The 20,811-nt window shown below is 39.1% G+C and overlaps 1 protein-coding gene across 1 annotated transcript in view; it reads left to right on the top strand.

Annotated features, from left to right (window-relative positions):
* Positions 1-10,101: 10,101 nt before the first annotated feature.
* The window catches only part of NET1 (neuroepithelial cell transforming 1), a 50,179-nt gene continuing 39,469 nt past the window's right edge, over positions 10,102-20,811 (top strand). Inside the window, exon 1 of the mRNA XM_037065893.1 lies at positions 10,102-10,314. Within this exon, the coding sequence (XP_036921788.1) occupies positions 10,187-10,314 (128 nt within the window). The 5' untranslated portion in view covers positions 10,102-10,186. The remainder of the gene's footprint in view (positions 10,315-20,811) is intronic.

The raw sequence follows: 20,811 nt of genomic DNA on the forward strand, positions 1-20,811 counted from the left end.
TTCTTAGGATATAATACCAGCAGTAGATTATCTCACCTATAAGTGGAACCTGATCAACAAAACAAGCAAGCAGGCAAAATATAACCAGAGACATGGGAATTAAGAACAAACTGACAGTAACCAGAAGGGAGGTGGGAGGGGATAATGTGTGGGGGAAGGGGGAGCAGTTTTCAGGAACAACTATAAAGGACGCGTGGACAAAACCAAGTGGGGGGGGGAGTGGGATCAGGAGAAGGAGGTAGGGAGATGGCTGGGGTGGGGGGAATGGTAGGGAGAAAATGGAGACGATGGCACTTGAACTGTAATAAAAAATAAATAAAAGTGTGGTGTTAGATTAGAAAATCCTTTCTTTTCAAAGTTCTTAAGTATTTTTTAATGCAGAACAGTCAGTTCACTGGCTAAGTAATGAGAAAAAGAAAACCTAAGCAAGAAATTCTTCTTTATTGTATTTTTTCTATTACCATTTTTCTCCCTTGTACCTGCCCTTCTCCCAATTGCCACTGATGTCCATCACCATGAGTCCTTTTTCCTTTCTACTGGATCCCTCCACCCGCTAATGTCCATAGTTGTCATCTTGCTCTCCATTTATAAGTTTGTCTCTATTTTGCTTGTCCATTAGATTCCATATATGAGTGAAATCACATGGTATTTGTCTTTCTCTGACTGGCTTATTTCACTTAAAATAATGTTCTCCAGGTCCATCCATGCTGTCACAAAGGATAAAATTTTCTACTTTTTTATGGCCAAGAGGTATACCATTGTATAAATGTCCCATAGTTGTTTTATTAACTCTTCTACTGCAAGATTCTTGTTTCAAAAAAATCTTCAGCTCTGAGAAATAACTCTACTGACATTTCTGAAGTTATCCTTGCTAATACTCTGTTGGCAGTTCTGGCTGCATCAACCCAAATCACTTTCCATTGTCATTCCCACACCCACAATGCCCACACTTCTCCCTTTTCCCTTCTCAATCCTCCTCTTCCATTACTAACATAATTCAGTATTTTAAAGCCTCAGTGGTCTTTTCATAAAACAGTCTAAGCATAAAACAAATTATTTCATTTTGCCATGTACAATGTGTACCCACATTTTGTGCACATTATACATAGGTTTATGTAATCATTATACCTATGAATAATGCACATCCTTATTTTTCCCTCAAAAATTTGGGCAAAAAGTGTGCATTATCCATGACAAAATATGGATAGTCTCCAACTACTTTTAATTAATAGTGCTTTTCCTGGCCACACGTTTTTCTTCTCACGTTTTATCTTCTCTCTTATGCTCTACAACTAACACAACAGTTTCTAGTTTTTCTGGGGTTTTTTTCCATTGGAATGTCTGAAAACAAACCTATATAGTAAACAGAACTGATAAATAGATGCAAGAAAATTAATGCACACACACATACAATAGGTTTTTAGAAACAACACATATAGTAGATTTCAGCCTTAAGGTTGATCCCACACACAAACAGGCCAATAAAAATCAAGATTCAATTACAACAGGAGGGCCCACATAACCCACAAAAGGACGTTCCTGGAGCACCCAGCTCAGGTGATCGAGGAGACTGCACAATTGGGTCCAATAGGACACCCACTACATAAGCCACCCTACCAAGACTGGGAATCATACAAGCTCTACCTCATATATACAAACAAACACAGACAGGCAGCCAAATTGGGAAGTCAAAAAAGGTCCCGAATTAAAATTCAGGAGAAATCTCCAGAAAAACAGCTAAATAAAATAGAGGCAAGTAATTTACTAAACATACAGTTTTAAAAAAAGGGTTATAAAGATTCTCAAGAAACTAAGTGAACTTCAACAAAGATACATAGCAAGCATCAAAAAGGACATTGAAACCATAAAAAACAGTCTGAAATGAAGAATACACTAGAAGTAATAAACAGCAGCAAAGTTAAAAAACAATTAAAAAATAAGGATAGTGTAGGAGTCTTAGAAAAATATGAAGCATAAGAACATATGCATTATAGGGGTACCAGAAGTAGAAGACAAAGAGGAAGAAATTGAAAACCTATTGGAAGAAATAATGACTGAAAAATTCCCTAACCTGATGAGGGAAAAATATACCCAAGTCCAGGAAGCATAGAGAGTCCCAAACAAGATGAACACAAAGACACATCATAATTAAAATGGTAACGGTTAAACACACAAAAAAGAATCTTAAAAGCAGCAAGAAAAAGATAGTTACATACAAGGGGGGGCTGCCATAAGACTGTCAGCTGATTTCTCAACAGAAACATTTCAGGCCAGAAGAGATTGGTATGAAATATTCAAAATGATATAAAGCAAGGACCTACAACCAGGACGACCCAGCAAGGCTATCCTTTAAACCGAAGGAAAAAAAGAGTTTCCAAGAGAAGAAAAAGCTAATGGAGTTTCTTACCACCAAACATGATTTACAAGAAATGTTAACAGGTCTTGAAAGAGGAGATGGGTGTGGGGGGGGGGGGGGGGGGGGGGGGGGGGGNTGGGGGGGGGGGGGGGATGGGGAGGAGGAACCAGAGAAACATAGTGAAAAGAATAATATGGCAATAAAGCCCTGGCTGGTGCAGCTCAGTGGATTGAGCACGGGCCTGCGAACCAGACGATCGCAGTTCAATTCCCAGTCAGGGCACATGCCTGGGTTGCAGGCCAGTCCCCAGCAGGAACCAGTTCCCAGCAGGGGATACACGAGAAGCAACCATACATCGATGTTTCTCTCCCTTTCTCCTTCCCTTCCCCTCTAAAGATACATAAATAAAATTTTTTAAAAAATAAAAATGTTTAAAAAAAAGAATAATATGGCAATAAATACGTACCTATCAATGGTCAGTTAAAATGTAAATGGCTTAAATACTTCAGTCAAAAGACATAGTGTAGCTGAATAGACAAGAAAAAAGACTCATATAAATGCTGTCTATAACAGATGGCCCTCAGAATGAAAAATACACACAGACCAAAAGTAAAAGGATAGAAAAATATATTTATTGAAAATGAAAATGAAAAAATAGCGGGGATAGCAGTATTTATAAGAAAAAGTAGAATTTAAAAGAAAGGCTATAGTAAGAGACAAAGAAGGACATACTGATAAAGGGAGCTAATCCAACAAGAACATATAACTCTTGTAAACATTCATGCACCCAACATAGGAGCACCAAACATAAAAAGTGAATTTTGTTGGACATTAAGCAAAAGATCAACAGTAAAACCTTGTCCATAGTAGGAAATTTTAACACACCATTGACATCAATGGATAGCTATCCCAGAGAGAAAATTAACAAGGAAATCACAGCCTTATAGCACACAAGAACAAATATATTTAATTGATATCTTCTGAGCATTTCATCCCAAAGCAACAGAAAATATACTCTTTCCAAGTACATTTTCTAGGATAGGCCACATATTAGGACACAAAACACATTTCAATACTTTAAGAAGATTGAAATCATATCAAGCACCCTCTCTGACCATACTATTATGAAAATAAAAATCAATCACAAGAAGAAACTGAAAAGCACATAGACATGAAGTCTAAATAACATGTTACTAAACAATAAATGGGCTAATAATAAGATCAAAGAAGAAATTGAAAGATACTGTGGGATAAATATGTGAAGATACAACAACCCAAACACAGCAAAAGCAATCCTGAGAGGGAAATTCATAGCATTACAGGCCTACCTCAAGAAACAAGAAAAATCTCAAATAAACAATCTGACTTTAAACTTAAAAGAACTGGCAAAAGACAACAAACAAAGCCTCTAGTGAATAAAGAAAATATATGTTGGGAACCACCCTGCCTGGTTTCAGAAGCTGTAACCCTCCGGGGCTAAGGCTAAGTAAAGGACCTCCGGACCATAAGCCACTAAGGAGATAAAGGTTATCTTCCCAGCAGGAATGCCACCTCTTCCCCCTTTTACTTCACTGTGCTTGGCCCCAGGCAGATTACTGGTTAGCCAATGACTGGAAAGATTCCTCAAGGGATGGATGACCTAAGACAGGCACGGTCATAAAGGAGCCCTCAGGGAAGGACTTGGGGTGGGCTATAGAAGGGGGTGATGGACCCTCGCCCCTCGGCTTTTATATAGCCTGAGTCCGTCTACAAGAAGTCTCCCAATCTCTTGGCTGCCTTACTTCCCTTGCCTGACTTAAGCCTGAAATGATGCTGGAGGGCAGTGCAGCTCTGGGCAGGAACAGGCAGTTCCCCGGGGCAATCACGCTTGAGAAAGAATTCATAAAATCCTGTGGAACGTGCTTTGCTAAGAATGCCCTCAATTTTCTGATAAGGATCAACACATGAAATGAGTTTGTTTTCCAAAGTTTTATAGCCATTTAGCTAACTGACCTAAGAATAAGCCATCATACTTCTTTGTATGTTATCTATTGTTTGATCCTTACTGCCTGACAATGATTAATGAGCTTTACCTGTAACCCTGGGTAAATTGAACCCAATAAAAGACCATTGGGGAACAGGCTCCTGGCCCTTCTCCTTTGAGAGGTCGGCCACCTTTCCTCCCCAAGCAGATCATGTCTTGGTACTTATTCTCATCTGTGGTGGATGGGGGGGCCCTGAAGGTGGGAGCCCCCACACACACACAAATATATTCATTAAATGGTATTCAGGAAATTGGAAAGATATATGCCAAAAAAATGAAATTAGACCACGTTTTTACACCATACACAGGAGTAAGCTCAAAATGGATTAAAGACTTAAACATTAGATCAGAAACCATAACTACGTAGTAGAAAACATAGGCAATAAAATCTTGGATATTTCAAATAGCAATATTTTTTCTAAAATGTCTCCTTTTGGCAAGGGAAACAAAAGAAAAAATAAACAAATGGGACTACATCAAACCACAAAATTTTTGCACAGCAAAGGAAACAATGAACAAAGTGAAAAGAACCCACTGAATTGGATACATATAATAAGAAGTTAATATCCAAAACATATTTTTAAAAACTTATAAAACTCAACACCAAAAACCAAACAATCCAATTTAAAAAATGGACAAAGGACCTGAAGACACGTCTCCAAAGAGGACAGATGGCCAATAGACACATGAAAAGATGCTCGATGACACTAATTATCAGAGAAATGAAAATTAAAACCATAGTGAGATATCACCTCACACCTGTCATAATAGCTTTCATCAGTAAGTCAAGAAACAAGTGCTGGCGAGGATGAGGAGAAAAGGGAACCCCTTGCACTTTTGGTGGGAATGCAGACTGACTGGTGCATCCATTGCTGAAAACAATATAGAGTTACCTCAAATAATTAAAAATGGAACTGCCTTATGATCCAGGGACTCCACTTCTGGGAATATATTTGAAGAAACCTGAAGCACCCATTCAAAAGAATATACGTAACCCTATGTTCATTGCAGCATTATTGTAATAGCCATGATATGGAAGCAGCCCAAGTGCCCAGCAGTAGATGAGTAGATAAAACAACTATGGGGCATTTTCACAGTGGAATACTACTCGGCCATAAAACGGAGGAAATCTTACCTTTTGCAACATCATGGACCGACTTGGAGATTATTATGCTAAGTGAAATAAGCCAGTCAGAGAAAAACAAATATCCTATGATTTCACTTATAGGATAGAATCTAACGAACAAAATCTAATGAACAAAATAAAGTAACAAGCAAAATAGAAACACAGATAAAGAAAACAGACTGACAGTTCTCAGAAAAGAGAGGAATTGGGGGGCTGCATGGAAAAGTTGAAGTTACTAACCAAAAAAAACAAAAAAATACTCATGTACACAGGCAACAGTATGTTGATTATCAGAGGGAACAAGGGATAGAAGAGCTAGCAGAGATAAAGGGAGTATAAATGGCAACAGAAGGAGACTTGACTTTGGGTGGTGAACACACAATACAATATACAAATTATGTGTTATAGAATGGTGTGCCCAAAATCTATATAATTTTATTAGCAATGCCACCCCAATAAATTCAACAAACATTTTTAAAAGGTTTGCTTCATAAAATAAATTTATTATAAGTGGAAGCTTCCCATTGGCAGCTTAAGAAATCACAGCTTCCGCATCTTTAAAGCATTCTTCTAATTCTTATTTTTCTGCAAAATATTAACATGAGGGTTTGATGAAAAAACTGAAATGTCTATGATGCAGAGTGCTAAATCGGATTTTTCAAAGTGGCAGGAGAAAAAGAACATGGAGCTGGCAAAAAACGTGCATTTCTAGCATTCTTCCTCTAAACCTCAAGACACATCAATTTGGTATATACGCTGTGAACTGTGAACTTACTGGCTGCTGAAACCAGCACACGTATCGCTTGATAAGCAGTTTTATGAAAATAGAGTTTGATTTATTTAGATAATGTAAGAGAATAAATGTTAGAACTGTTGATTTATATATTAATTGATATTAGTATACTAGTTGTTAAATATATTTAAGGTCAACATACATAATGAGTTATATCGTTGCATATGGCCTAAGGTCTTAGAAAAAATATTTGAGGAAGTCTCCCAAGAGAATATTTGCAAATCTATGGTTACTAGTCTGTGATTGAAGAAATTTGGAAAATGTTTAGGTCTAATTAAGGTAATGAGAATATCTCCTCAGGAAGGAAAATACAGACTCCAAAGATATGTGAAAGCTGAAATTTAATCAATTACCTCAAGCCCTGCCCTGAAGAATTTGTTAATGGAGTGAGGCAGTTTGCAAGAAGCTGGGATAAAATGGATTCAGGGAACATTTGTCAGTACTGTTCTAGGCAGGGTAAGACATTGCCTTTGTAGGCAGGAGCATTTGGACATCAGAAATTCTACATGTTAGAAAATCAAGACAGTTCACCAGATGTTTTCATGTCTTAAATGACCAACCCTCGGCATGGTCCATTCCCCTTTGCTCTGCTTCTATAGTATCCAGCAATTTTCTGATTAAAATTTGTTTTCTATTTACTCTTTCCCTAGTATCTAGCACAAGGCCTGGCATAATATAGTAGGAATTCAATAAATATTTGTGAATAATTGAACAAAATAGTAAGTTCCCAAGTGTCTGAAAATTGAAAGGACGTGCTCTGCATAAAACAACAGTATTCTGATCATGAGAAAGAAATCCCTCCCCACTGAGAATCCCTACACCAATATCCAGTATTAGTTAATCCTTTGGAAATTGATTATACAAGTTCCCAGAGGACTATCTCTAATTACACCAACAAAACCAGTTTCAAGAATTGTAGAACTAAGAGGCTCTTTCTTCCAAAGTTCTCATCAAAGTATTGGGTTGAGCCCTGGCTGGCATAGCTCAGTGGATTAAGTGCGGGCCTGCGAACCACACGATTGTGGTTCGATTCCCAGTCAAGGCACATGCCTGAGTTGCAGGCTAGTTCCCAAGAGGGGACTCACAAGAGGCAACCATACATTGACATTTCTCTCCCTCTCTCCTTCCCTTCCCTTCTAAAGATAAATAAATAAAAATTTAAATATATATATATATATTAAAAAAGTATTGGGTTGAAGTGAAGTTGTCGTTTTAAAAAGTCAAAGTTTGGCAATTTCACACAGCATGGTCTCAGTGTGTGTGTCCTATGAAGCTCTCTCTGAGTGGAGACCAACTCCTTAAACTGTGTGCCTGTGTTGTCTTACCAAAATTGCTACAAAATCAATACTTCTTAAATTTTGAGGGAGAAGGTAGGATAAGATAGAACATAGTAGTTCTTAACTATAGGCATCTTACTCCCTAACTTCTTATCTTTTTAAAACTAAAAAAAAAAATGTTTTCCTTGTGTTACAAATGTAATGTAAGTGCCACAAGATATAAAAAGTTATAAAAACAAGAAAAAATTTTAATACCTAGTCTAACCATCTAGAGACATTTTAGTACATTGATTTCATCTCTTTGTTGTGTAATCTCATAATTCATAACTCTGAATATTCTAAATATACCTCTATAACCCGGATTTTTATTTAAAAGTTATGATATATTATTCTGGTATGTGCTTCATAGTTCATTTTTATTGCCTGAAAATATTTTCTCCAGTGCATTAACCATAATTAACCATTTCCCTATCATTGTTTATTTAGATTATCTTTATTTTCTGATACCATTAATATCTTCATTTTGTAGGGGAAACTTTACTTCTGCCCTTTTAGGGTGCCTGGTTTAGCATGAGAGTTGAAGTGACAGAAGACAGACTAACAGGAGAAAGGCAGATTTTTACATGTACATGAAAGCCCTCATGGGAAAATGAAGACTCAAAGAAGGTGCAAAATCTTAATGCTTATATACTAGGTCAAAGACAAGCAACTGGAGAAAAGTATCCAAATATACGAGGACACCAAAGAAGATAAGAATATTTTAGTAAGGTCTGTTTGTACAGAATTCATTCTCTCTTGGCTCTCCCCATCTTTAGTAAGAACGTTTCACCCCTACTGGTATATGGAAAGCAGCTTTCATGTGGGAGTTTTATCTCCCACTTTCAGGAAGAAAAGGGAAGGTCAGAGTGCCCTTCTTGCATCTGGTGTTCTCCAAATGCCTGTGTTAGCACTGGTGTTTAGCTACATATTGAGAACAGAGAGCGAAAGGGACTTAGATGTTGAGTTTAATAAAATGGGAAGCATAAGCCCATTTGCTTGTTCAGCCAGGAAGTTGCAGCTTCTCACTCAAGGGGATTAAAGTATTTCTTTGCCAAGAGGATTAACACTCCTCCCTTCCCCACCTCCAGTACCAGATTGTCAGGTAGGAGCACAGGAATGTAGACATGTATGCTCAACAGAAGTCAAAATGGTGCAGGAGAAGGTGCTGGACCATAGAGGCCCACTGGTCTAGCCTGGAGGAAGAAGAAATTAGCTGAGAGGTGGGCCCATGTAAAATCCATGAAAGTTTAGGAAGTTGATTTGTTCCTTTCAAAAGGCACCAGGTCTGTCAGGTCTGTCCCACACTCAAGCTAATATACTCCTGGAGGGTACAAAAAAGCACTGGCTCTCTCTGTCTCTTTCTCACCTGGATGACCCACACTCATTCCATACATTCATAAGTCCCCCTTCCTGGCCCTGTTGTCCTACCTGCCACATGACTCATAGCCATGCAATGTCACATGTGGGCTCCAGGAGGGAGCCTGAAGTGGACTACAACTGGAAGCACATACTAAGCTGTCTTGATGCTGAACTGAGCTGTACTTTAATATGGAGCAGAAACTCCAAACACTGGCTTTTGTCTTGGCCTTGCTGAAAACACGGACTTTTTCCATGGCACGACAAAGGGAGACAGGACATTGGAAACCCAGGAGGCAGCTTCTATCTCCACACGAATAAATCATGCCGCACCACAATCTCCCGTGCCTGAGTGTTTTTCTTGTGATCTTGTGGAAGAACCTAATTCCCACAGACAACATCTGTAGCTCAAAATAGTTCTAATGACAAAGCAGCACATTTTGGATAGCATATTCTGCTACCCCTCAATGTACAAGTAGTCTTATTACCTTGGATAGATTCCCATAAATAAAATCATTGTATCAACAGGGAGCTTAATTTAAAGCCTTGGATATACAAAATGCAATATATTTAAAATCAAAGAAGGTGCTCTTTAACAACTGTTTTTATTTGAGAAGGTCCTTCGTCATTCTGTTGCTGAGAGGGAGAGATTGTCTTGGCCCCATCGGCAGACAGGGGGGCTCATAATTAGATTTTAATGGTTTTCTAGAGCAGCTATAGGAATACATTTCCCTTAACTTTCGTAATCGGGAGTTTATTTCACATGAGCAACTTGGTGTACGTGACCAAAAAACAAACCTCATCTCAGGTCATTACTTTCAACCTCTCTAGTGCGGTGAAAGTCCTAAGAGACAGTGAAATAGGTACCGGGTCTTGGGGACTCTGGAATGCAGGCAGAATAAAACCCAAGGCCACCCAATCTGCAGGTTTGTCCCTTCCAACATCTCTTTCCTGCTTCCGCTTAGGCGCGCAGACTGTGGGGAGCCGTAGATATGAAAGGAGGGGCGAAGGGAGGGATTCACGTTTCCTAGCAACCTCACGCTGTCCCCTGATAGGCTGGTCGCAAGGCGGCCACCATTTTCAAACCCCAGAAGGTAGCGGCGACAGCCGTGGCGCTTCTCTGACAAGCTTGTGTTGGGACAAAAGTTGTTGGGCGCGGTGCCCGTCCCGGCGGGCTTCCCGGGCATCCGGCCACCACCCCACCCCCATCTGCGCCATGGAGCCGGAGCTGGCGGCCCAGAAACAGCCCCAGCCGCGGAGACGAAGCCGCCAGGCTTCCGAGCTCTGCGCAGAAGGCGCCACGGGCCCTTTGCCCGATACCCCTAGGCCGGAGCCAGACGGCAGGTGAGCGCCGGGTCCGGCAGCCAGTAGGGACCGGGGAGGCTGGTCGGAGGCCTGGAGAGGGTTAGGGGATCCAGAGGCGGCATGGTCCGCCTCCTCCTCCTCTCCACCTCCCTCCGGGGGGGCGTTGGCGTGGGCTGGTCACTCGTCTCCTTCCTCCGGAGGCAGCTGTGGGGCCCGGCCTCGGATTTTGGTTCTTCACTCCAGCAGGGTACCGGCTGGAATGGGGGCGGTTCCGAAATGCAAATAGGAAGCTGAAACTGTCCGGGAGCCTGCGGGGTGGGCAGAGAGGGATTGTTACCCGAGCGCGGCGGCTTCTAACAGAACCCAGTATTTAGCATTGCCAGAGCCAGACTTCCTGGATGTGAATCCTGGTTCTGTCACCAGCCTGGACTAAGTTAGTTAATGCACTACACCAGTTTCTTCATAAGGTGGGGATAGTCATTATACCTGGCTTGTAAAGTGGCTATGGGAATTATGAGTTAAACATATAACTCATATTGTGTAGGCATCTCAAATGCTTAGAATAGTGTCTGGACCAGCATTCAACAGAATTTTTTGCTGCTATTATATTTTAAAAATTGACATCCATTTTAGTGCTGAGAGCTTTAAAAATTAGCACAACTTCTTTTCTATATTAGGGTTGTTGAAATTCAGTGAAATTTTACAGCTAGTGGGGAGATGTTTTCCTGTATTTCTTCTAATGTAATGTTTTGTTGGCCATGCTTCCTCCACTGAATGTCTCTACAGAGTTGTATTAGTAATCTTAATCAGTGAAACAGTTACCCTCACTCACACAGACATATTTAAGGAGTTCTTTGCAAATGCTATAAATATTGGATATTAATAACACTTTGATCTATTTTTGCTTTGTGGGGCCCTAGGAGAATCCGTTGAACATTGTATGTCACCTGTATGGCAGGAATATAAATTCTTAGTGAACCTTTTAAGGATTTTATACTATTTAACTTTTTAGAAAATATTTTATTCATTTATCTTTAGAGGGAAAGGGAAGGGGAGAGGGAGAGAAATATCAATGTATGGTTGCCTCTGGTGTGTCCCCCACTGGAAACTGGCCTGCAACCCAGGCATGGGTCTTGACTGGGAATCAGACCGAGATCCCTTAGTTTGCAGGCCTGTGCTCAATCCACTGAACTACACCAGCCAGGGCTATTTTCCTTCTAAGAGATTTGCAGTAATGCTATCCATTGGTAGAAAGATAATACTGTGACCTGTGAGCTACCAGTAGTGATGGAACTTAGTCTTTGAATGTTTTTCCAGTAAAATTAATGAATTTATAGAATGGATGTCCAGGCTTAAAGGTAGTCAGAAGCTGGCTAGGTGTCGTATAAACTCAGATTTGGGGATTATTGTTCCCGTTAAGGCAATTTAACTTTTTGGGTGGACTTTTTCAAAACATATTTTAAATGATTTAGGGCATATAAACATAAATAATTGAGCCAGTTCTTGATAATCCAGGACTGTCATTATTATTACTGTTTATAGTAATAGTTAAAAGGATGCCCACATTAGCTTTAAAACTATTTGCTTCCACATCAAATATTTTTTGAGTTTTAATGAGATGAAATTTGGATATCTTAACATTCATTCATTGTAAATGTGCAATTTAATGATTGATTATTAGTAACTCTATACTGTTGTGCAACCATCACCACAGTCCAATGTTAGAACATTTCATCTCCCCAAAGATTATGGCAAGTCTGTTTGCTGTCAGTCAGCACTCCCACCCCCAGGGCTAGGCAGCCATTGATATGCTTTCCATCTCTGTAAATTTCTATATCTGGCCATCACACATAAACAGAATCATACAATATGTAATCTTTTGCATCAGTGTGTTTTTACAGTTCATTCGTACTATGGCATGTGTCAATATTTCACCCCTTTTTATTGCAAAATAGTATTCTGTCACATAAATGAATATTTTACATTTTGTTACTCTTTGTTGGGGATTTTAGTTGTTTCCAGTTTGGACTACTATGAATTTTGCTGCTATGAGCAATTACATAAACAAGTCATTCTGTGGACACATGTTTTCATTTCTGTTGGGTATATTCCTAGGAGTAGAATGCTGGGTCATATAATAAGCTTATGTTTAACTTTTTAAGGAATTGCCAAACTGTTTTTCAAAAGCTACTATGTTTTTAATGACGTGTGCTTTTAGGTATTTTTCTCTTCCCTCACTGTTACTTCCTGCTGTCATTATCCCTGTACCCTCACTCCTGAATTTGATGCTGGAGGCAAGGCAACCTGACAAGTATGTTAGAATTTCATAATGTAAAATCTGGTGTCTACAAATTCAACTGTGTTCTAAGACTAGAGACTTTTTTCTAGGATGTATCTGTAATTTGGGACTCTCATATACAGGTGAGAAGCCCTATATCATAGAGCTCCTGTGGAATCTTTATGAAGTGGGAGAAGACACAGTTTCTTAACAGCAAAGATGCTGAAGAGTCAAAAGAGTGGGAGAGGTCTACTACATCAAATATTTGACTCAAATAAATGAATTGTTTCTGTAATAATTGTTTTCTATTTTTTGTCTAATTTGCAGAGAAATTGAACACCCTCAAAATCAAACCATGTTAACTGTAGAACATAGTTCACATTATTCTTGTACATTAATGATATCCTTGAGATTTACAAATTAATATTTTTAATTTTAGCTGTTTTTGAGCTTATGTATAATCAAGTTTGAGTTTATAATTAGGCTGAGGCATTTATTTGAGTTGTACTTACTAGTGTATAGGAGCAACTTTCTTAGCCGAGCAGCTACATTTTTTATTTTCACATGTAAAGTAATTTTCCTTAACAGATCTGGAGGCATCCCGAATAATCTTCAGTTACATTCGTTATATTTTGGAGGACCTTATACTTCAAGTCTTTCTTCTTGCTAGTGTCAGTGACCTACTCTGCTATCTTCCTATCATTAGTCCCATTTTCCTTGCTTCTTAAGAACTTTATTTTTCTAACTCATTTTGGTCGTTTTTCACTATAAACCCCTAAAAATCTACCTTACGATAAGCCAGTGCCTTTATGTTTTTGTAGTTTTTCTTTTTAATTGGAAGAGTTATTTCACTTATATTGTCTGTTATACTTTATAAAAATGTTCACTGAGCTATACCTTTCTGCCATTTATAATTCCAATTCAGCTCTTAATTGTCTGCCATGTTAGAGAGGGCAGTGCTACAAATCATCATCTCTGAAAATGTTTTTTATTACTTATTTTTATTAACTTTATTGGGATGACATTGGTTAATGGTATCATAGAGGTTTCAAGTGTATGTTTCTGTGATACATGATCTGTATACTGCATTGTGTTCCCACCACCCAAAGTCAAATCATCTTCTGCCACCATGTATTTGGCCCCCTTTACCCTTTACTATCCTCCCACCTGCTTTCCTCCCATAACCACTATTCTGTTGTCTGTGTCTATGAATTTCAGTTCTATATTCCACATATGAGTGAAATCATCGTTCTTAACTTTTTCTGACTGACTTATTTTGCCTAGCGTCCATGTTGTTGCAAATCTTATGGCTGAATATTATTCCATAGTATGTATATGTATCACATCTTCTTTATCCAATCATCTGTCTTCTTTAGTGAAAGACACTTTGGTTGTCCCACTGTGAATAATGCTGCAGTGAACATAAGGGGTGTATATATCTTTCTGAATAAATATTGTGAAGTTGTTCAGGTAGATACCCAGAAGAGGGATTACTGGGTTATATGGTAACTTTGTTCTTACTTTTCTGAGGAACCGCTTCTTTTTCTCCATACCCTCTCTGTGGGGGCAGCTTTGCCCAAAAAGTTGTCTGTCTGTCCCCACCCCCCACCTCCCACCACCATGGATGAAAGTAAATACTACCAAGACATGATCTGCTTGGGAAGGAAAGGTGGCCGATCCCTCAAAGGGGAAGGGCCTAGAGCCCCCGGCTCAAGGGGCTTTTATTGGGTTCATTTGCACAGGAGTACAGGTAAGGATCAAACAATAGCTATCATTCAAAGAACTATGAGGGCCTATTCTCAGTCAGGGTCAGATAGCTAAAGAGCCATAAAACTTTGAGAAACCAACTTCTTGCTTGGACCCTTATCATTTAAATGAGACCCTTAAATGAGAGCATTCCAAACAAAGCAGGTTTCACAGGATTTTTACATATTCTTTCTTATGCCTGATTTACCCGATACCACTGTAGTAAGGCAAGGAGCTGCACCACCTCCCCATCATAGGTTTTTAGGCTTAAGTGGATTAGAGCTAGGAAGCACTTCTCCCAGATGGAAATGGGGACTTGGGCTCTGTCACAATAGCCGGGGAACGAGGGTCCATCACTCCCTCTACGTCACAGCCCCCTTCCATGAAGTCCTTCCATGATGGCCTTCCAAGTAATTATGTCTGGCCTAGGTTGCCCCCCTCTGAGGGGTCGTACCTGCCATGGACATTGGCCAAGCTTTGGGGGCAGGGGAAGAAGCAGAAGCAGCACTTGCTGCCAGAGACAAGCTTTGTCTCCTGTGGCCTGCATTCAGGAGGTCGCTCACTTAGCCATGGCAGTTACAATTCCTGAAACCAGGCAGGGCGGTTCCCAATACCTCTCCAATATTTGTTATTACCTGTCTTGTTCATAATAGCCATTCTAACAGGTATGAGGTGGTATCTCACTGTAATGTTGATTTGCATTTCCCTACTAGCCAATGAAGTCGGACATCTTTTCATATATCTGTTGCCATTTGTATGTCTTCTTGGGAGAGGTGTGTCTTTTCAGGTCTCCTGCCCATTTTAAATTGGATTGTTTCGTGTTGAGTTATATGAGTTCTTTATATATTTTGGATGTTAAGACTTTTTCAGAGCTAATTGTTTGAAAATGTCATCTCCCATTCAGTTGGTTGTCTTTTTGTTTTATTGTTGGTTTCTTTTGCTGCACAGAAGCTTTTTCGTTTGATACAGTCTCATTTTTTTATTTTTGCCTTTACTTCCCCTTTGGGGTCAAATTCATAAAATGTTCTGTACAACCAAGGTCAGTAAGTTTAGTACCTGTGTTTTCATCTATGTAGTAATTTATTGTTTCAGATCTTATATGTAAGTCTTTAATCCATTTTGAATTAATTCTTGTACCTGGGAACAAACTGTAATCTAGTTTTATTCTTTTGCATGTGGCCTTCCATTTTCCCAGCACCATTTATTGAAGATGCTTTCTTTTGTCTATTGTGTGTTTTTGGCTCCTTTGTCAGAATTATTTGACCATATACATGTGGTTTTATTTCTGGGCTCTCAATTCTATTCCATTGGCCTGTGTGTCTGTTTTTCTGCCAGTACCATGCTCTTTGTTTTTTCTTTAAATTCTCACCTGAAGATATGTTTATTAATTTTAGAGAAAAGGGAGAACAGTGATGTGAGAAACATCAATCAGTTGCTTCCTGCACATACCCTGACCAGAGAGGAGATCAAATCCACAACTTTTGGTGCATAAGAGTGCTCCAACCCACCGAGCCCCCTGGCCAGGGTAGTACTATGCTGCTTTTATTATCATAGCTCTGTAGTATAATTTGAAGCTAGGGAGTATGATGGTGTTCCTGAATGAGAGAGACAGACAGATGGATAGACAGACAGGCAGGCAGACACTGAGACACTAACCCACCAGGCTACTAGCACCTCCCAGTATCAGTAGCTCTTGTTTGTTTGTGTTTTTTTTCCCTCAGGGTTGCTTTAGCTATTCAGGATCTTTTATGGTTCTGTACAAATCTGGTTAGTTTTTTTTGTTGTTGTTTTTTTTTTTTTTTTAGTTATTTAAAAAATAACATTGGGGTTTTGATGGGGGTTGCCTTAAATTTGTATATTGCTTTTGATAATATGGCCATTTTAATTGTGTTGATTCTTCCAATGGACATGGAATATCATTCCATTTAATTGTGCTTTTTTCAATCTCTTTTAATAATGCTTTGTAGTGTTCAGTATATAAGTCATGCCTGGCTGGTATAGCTCAGTGGATTGAGTGCAGGCCTGCGAACCACACGATCGTGGTTCGATTCCCAGTCAGGGCACATGCCTGGATTGCAGGCCAGTTCCCAGCAGGGGACTCACGAGAGGCAACCATACATTGATATTTCTCTCCTTCTCTCCTTCCCTTTTCTCTAAAGATAAATAAATAAAATCTAAAAAAAAAGTCCTTCACATCCTTTGTTAAGTTTATTATAGGTATGTTATTCTTTCTGTTGCAATTATAAAGGATATTGGTTTTTTTCTTTTTCTGAAGTTTCATTGGTAGTATATAGCAGCAATTACCAACCAGTGTGCTATATAGCACACTGATATATCCCACAAGAGGCAACATTGGCGTGCTGCAAGAATTTTTAAAACATGAATACCTGACTAAGTCAGAGCACTGACTTCTTCTTTCTTAGATTCTCAAGTGAAATTGTTACCGAACAAAGGGTCCAAGGTGGGGGCAATACTTGGCCAACCGAGGGATGCCAAAAACTACTTCAGAAAACAGTGGCCCCTCCCAAGGACGGTATACTAATATCTATAGGGCTCTTCTGTCCGCCGCCAATTGGAAAGACATCTCTCAATGCCAGAGATTTGTGAAAAGGAAACAAAATGTTTATTTAATGCTATTCAGGCCTAATGCCTTCCTTAAAATATTAAAGTCTTTAAGGGTATACACCTACACACACACACACAGCGCTCCCCTCTCCCACTGTCCCAACTCCGGGTACCGTAAATCAGGAAAAGAGCACACAGCCGTTTTTCAGGTCGCTGGCACATGAGCTGTGTCGCCTGCCTGTCCAGGCAGGATCTCCAAGTAATCCAAAGTCATGTGGCACCTTTCACTGGCAAGAGTTCTTTGTACCAAGTTCCAGTCAAAGTCTCTCCTGCTTTCCAGGCCACTCGGCCAAAGGGAGCATGCCAAAGCCCCGTGGGCCTCTTCTACCAAAGCCGCACTCCACCAAAAGCAAGTCTCTTCTTCACCTGGCCGCAGGGATCTCCATTCTGGCAAAGCTACGTGGGTTTTCCCTTTCACCTGGCCAAGAGGGGGAGCTGCACTCTGCTGAAACCGCATGGCTCTCCCTCCTAATGGCTACAGGGGTCTACATCTTTCCAAAACAGCGTGGCTCTCCCCCTCACCTGGCCAAGAGGGGGTCTTCACTCTGCTAAAGCCACATGCCTCTCTCGCAGGCACTCTCTCAGAGAAGCACCCCGGTTCCAGCCTGGTTTGCAGCCACTCACTTCTCCCTGGCCCAAAACTTGGCCACAGCTATTTAACATATCTATGAAACCAGTTAAAGGTTATAGATATGTTAAATGACCATTCCAGAGGTTAGCTGCAAAACTGTTGCTATGCAAAACAGCTCTCAATGGCCCTGCTCCATTCTTCCCTTCCCCCAACTGACACCTTGGGGGGGGGGGGTGAGGACATCTTAATATTTCCTCCAATATTCCTGTACACTTTGAGTTCTGGACACCATTCCATATCTTTTCTGGGCCCCCCCTTGGCTGCACCCTGTATCAAAATGACAACAGCCAACACAACAATAGCCATCTGGTGTGAACAAATCATAATTATGCCTAATTTTTGTTGTCAGGTCAGCAAAAAAAATTTGGGGGGGAGTAGGCCTCAGTATTTTAGTAATTATATCATTTATGTGTGCCATGAGATGAAGAAGTTTGAAAATCACTGGTATATAGGATAGCAGTGGATTTTTTAAATTGATTTTGTGTACTGCAACTTTACTGTATTATTGTTTCTAATAGGTTTTTTTGGAGGAGTCTTTAGGGTTTTCTGTATAAAGAATTGTCATCTTCCAAAAGCACCACTTTTACCTTTTCCTTCCCAGTTTGGGTGCCTTTTATTTCTTTCTCTTGCTTGATTGCTCCAGCTAGGAATTCCAGGACTGTGTTGAATAGGAGTGGTGAGAGTGGGCATCCTTGTCTTGTTCCTAAATTTAGAGGAAAAGCTTTCAGTTTTTCACCATTGACTAAAATACTGCCTAAGGATTTATTCTATGTGGGCTTGATTAGGTTGAATATTTTCCTCTTATGCTCATTATATTGAGTATTATAACCATAAATGGGTATTGTAGTGGTATCTTATCAAATGCTCTTCCTGCACCTATTGATAAGATCATATGATTTTTATTCTTTGTTTTGTTAATGTGGTGTATTACATTGAATGACTTGTGTATGTAGAACCATCTTTATGCCTGCCCCCAGAAATGAACCCTTCTTAATCATGATGTATTATATTTTTAATGTACTGTTGTAGAAGACTTGCTAGTATTTTGTTTAGGATTTTGCATCCGTATTCATCAGAGATATTGGCATACAGTTTTCTTTTTTTGTCTTATCCTTGGCCTCATAACATGTGTTAGGAAGTATTGCCTCTTCAATTACTTGGAATAGTTTGAGAAGAATAGGTATCAAATCATCTTCGAACACTGATAAAATTCACTAGTGAAGCCATCTGGTCCAGGACATTTATTTTTTGGGAGGTTTTTGATATGTTTCCATTTTTTCATTGTCGATTGGTCTATTTAAATTTTCCAGTTCTTCATGATTTATTGTAGGAAGGTTATGTATTTCTAGAGATTTATCCATTTCTTCTAGGTTATTGAATTTGGTGGGATATAGTCTGTCAGAGTATTTCAGTATGATCCTTCTTATATTCACAATGTCTATGATACCTTATCTTTCAAAGAACCAGCTCTTTGTTGTATTAATTTTTTGCATAGTCTTTTTGTTCTCTATTTCATTCATTTCTGCTCTAATTTTTATTATTTCCTTTCTTCTGTTGACTTTGGGTTGCTTTTATTCTTCTTTTGTTTAATCAAGATGTAATGTTAGATTGATTACTTGGGATTTCTCCTGTTTCTTAAGATAGACCTAATGATTTAAACTTATCTCACTTTACTGCTTTTGCTACATCTCAGAAGTTCTGATATGTCATATTATCATTCTCATTTGTTTATCTTTTGGTCTCACCTTTGACCTGATCTTTTTTAGTACTATGTTGTTTGATCTCCATGTATGTGTGGGCTTCTTCCTTTTTGCAGTTGATTTCTAATTTCAAAACATTGTGGTCAGAGAATATGCTTGGTATTATTTCATCTTCCCAAATTTATTGAGTCTAATTTTGTGACCCACCATATTGTCTATCCTTGAGAATGTTCCATTAGTCTTATACTGGAGACTAATGTATAATCTGATATTCTGGGATAAAAGGGTCTGTAAATGTGAATTTTGTCCATTTTGACTAGTGTGTCATTTAAAGCCAATATTTCTTTACTGATTTTTTGTTTGGATGATCTATCTAGAGCTCTAAATGGAGTATTAAGGTCCCCAGCTATGATTTTGTTTTTGACTGTTTCTCACTTTACTTCTGTTAGTAGTTGCTTTATATGTTTCAGTGCTCCCTGATTGGGTACATATATATTAAGTGTCATATCTTCTTGATGTAATGTCCCCATGATCATTATAAAATGTCTATCTTTGTCTCTTGTTGCCTTTGTTATCTTGAAATCTCTTTTGTCCAATGTAAGTATGGCTACGCCTGCTTTTCTGTGGTTGTTATTTGCTTGGAGAATCATTTTCCACTGAGTGTAACTTTGTCTTTGCAGCTTACATGTGTTTCCTGAAGGCAGCATATTATTGGGTTTTATTTTTTTATCTAGAGTACTATTCTGTGCCTGTTTATTGGTGAGTTAAATCCATTTACATTTAGGGTTATTATTGATGTATGAAGATTTCCTATGTCCATTTTATCTTTTTGTTTTCTGGTAGCTCTGTGCCTCCATTGGCTCTTTGACTTTGTGTTTCTGTTGTTTTTGTTTTCTCTTTTTTTTAAGCTCTGTGTCTCATGTTGGGTTTTTTTGTTTGTGGTTACCATTATATTTATGAAAAAACTTTTATATATGTGTGTGTATGTGTGTGTGTGTGTGAGAATATAAATTAGACCTTGTTCTTCTGAATGCATCTAATCTCTATTTCCTTTCCAAATTCAGGCCTTTATCTCCTCCCCTTTTATGTTTTTGTTGTCACAAGTCATTCCTGTTTATGTTGTGAGTCTGTTGGTGATCTTACTTGTATTTTGTGACCTTTTGTTTTTTGTTTCAGGTAGAATGACCCGCTTGAGTATTTCAAGCAATGAAGGCCTTGTGGTGGTAAATTCCCTCAGCTTCTATGTGTCTGGAAAGTCTTTATTTCTCCTTCATACTTAAAGGATAACTTTGCTGCATATATTATTCTTGGCTGCTCATTTCTCTCTTTGAGAGCTGGAATTTCATTTCTCTCTTTGAGTAGTTGGAATATTTGGTTCCACACTCTTATGGCTTGTAAAGTTAGGCAGAGAAGTCCGATGATAACCTAATGGGCTTTCCTGTATAGGTTACTTTCTTCTTTTCCCTGGCTGCTGTGGCAATTCTTTCTTTGTCATCAGTTTTTCAGTTTTAATAAAATGTGCCTTGGACAAGGCCTCTTTGGATTGAGGTAAGTAG

The sequence above is a fragment of the Sturnira hondurensis genome, unplaced genomic scaffold (genome assembly GCF_014824575.4).
Source record: "Sturnira hondurensis isolate 20B ecotype Veracruz unplaced genomic scaffold, ASM1482457v3 Scaffold0016284, whole genome shotgun sequence".
In the NCBI taxonomy this organism is placed as follows: Eukaryota; Metazoa; Chordata; class Mammalia; order Chiroptera; family Phyllostomidae; genus Sturnira; species Sturnira hondurensis.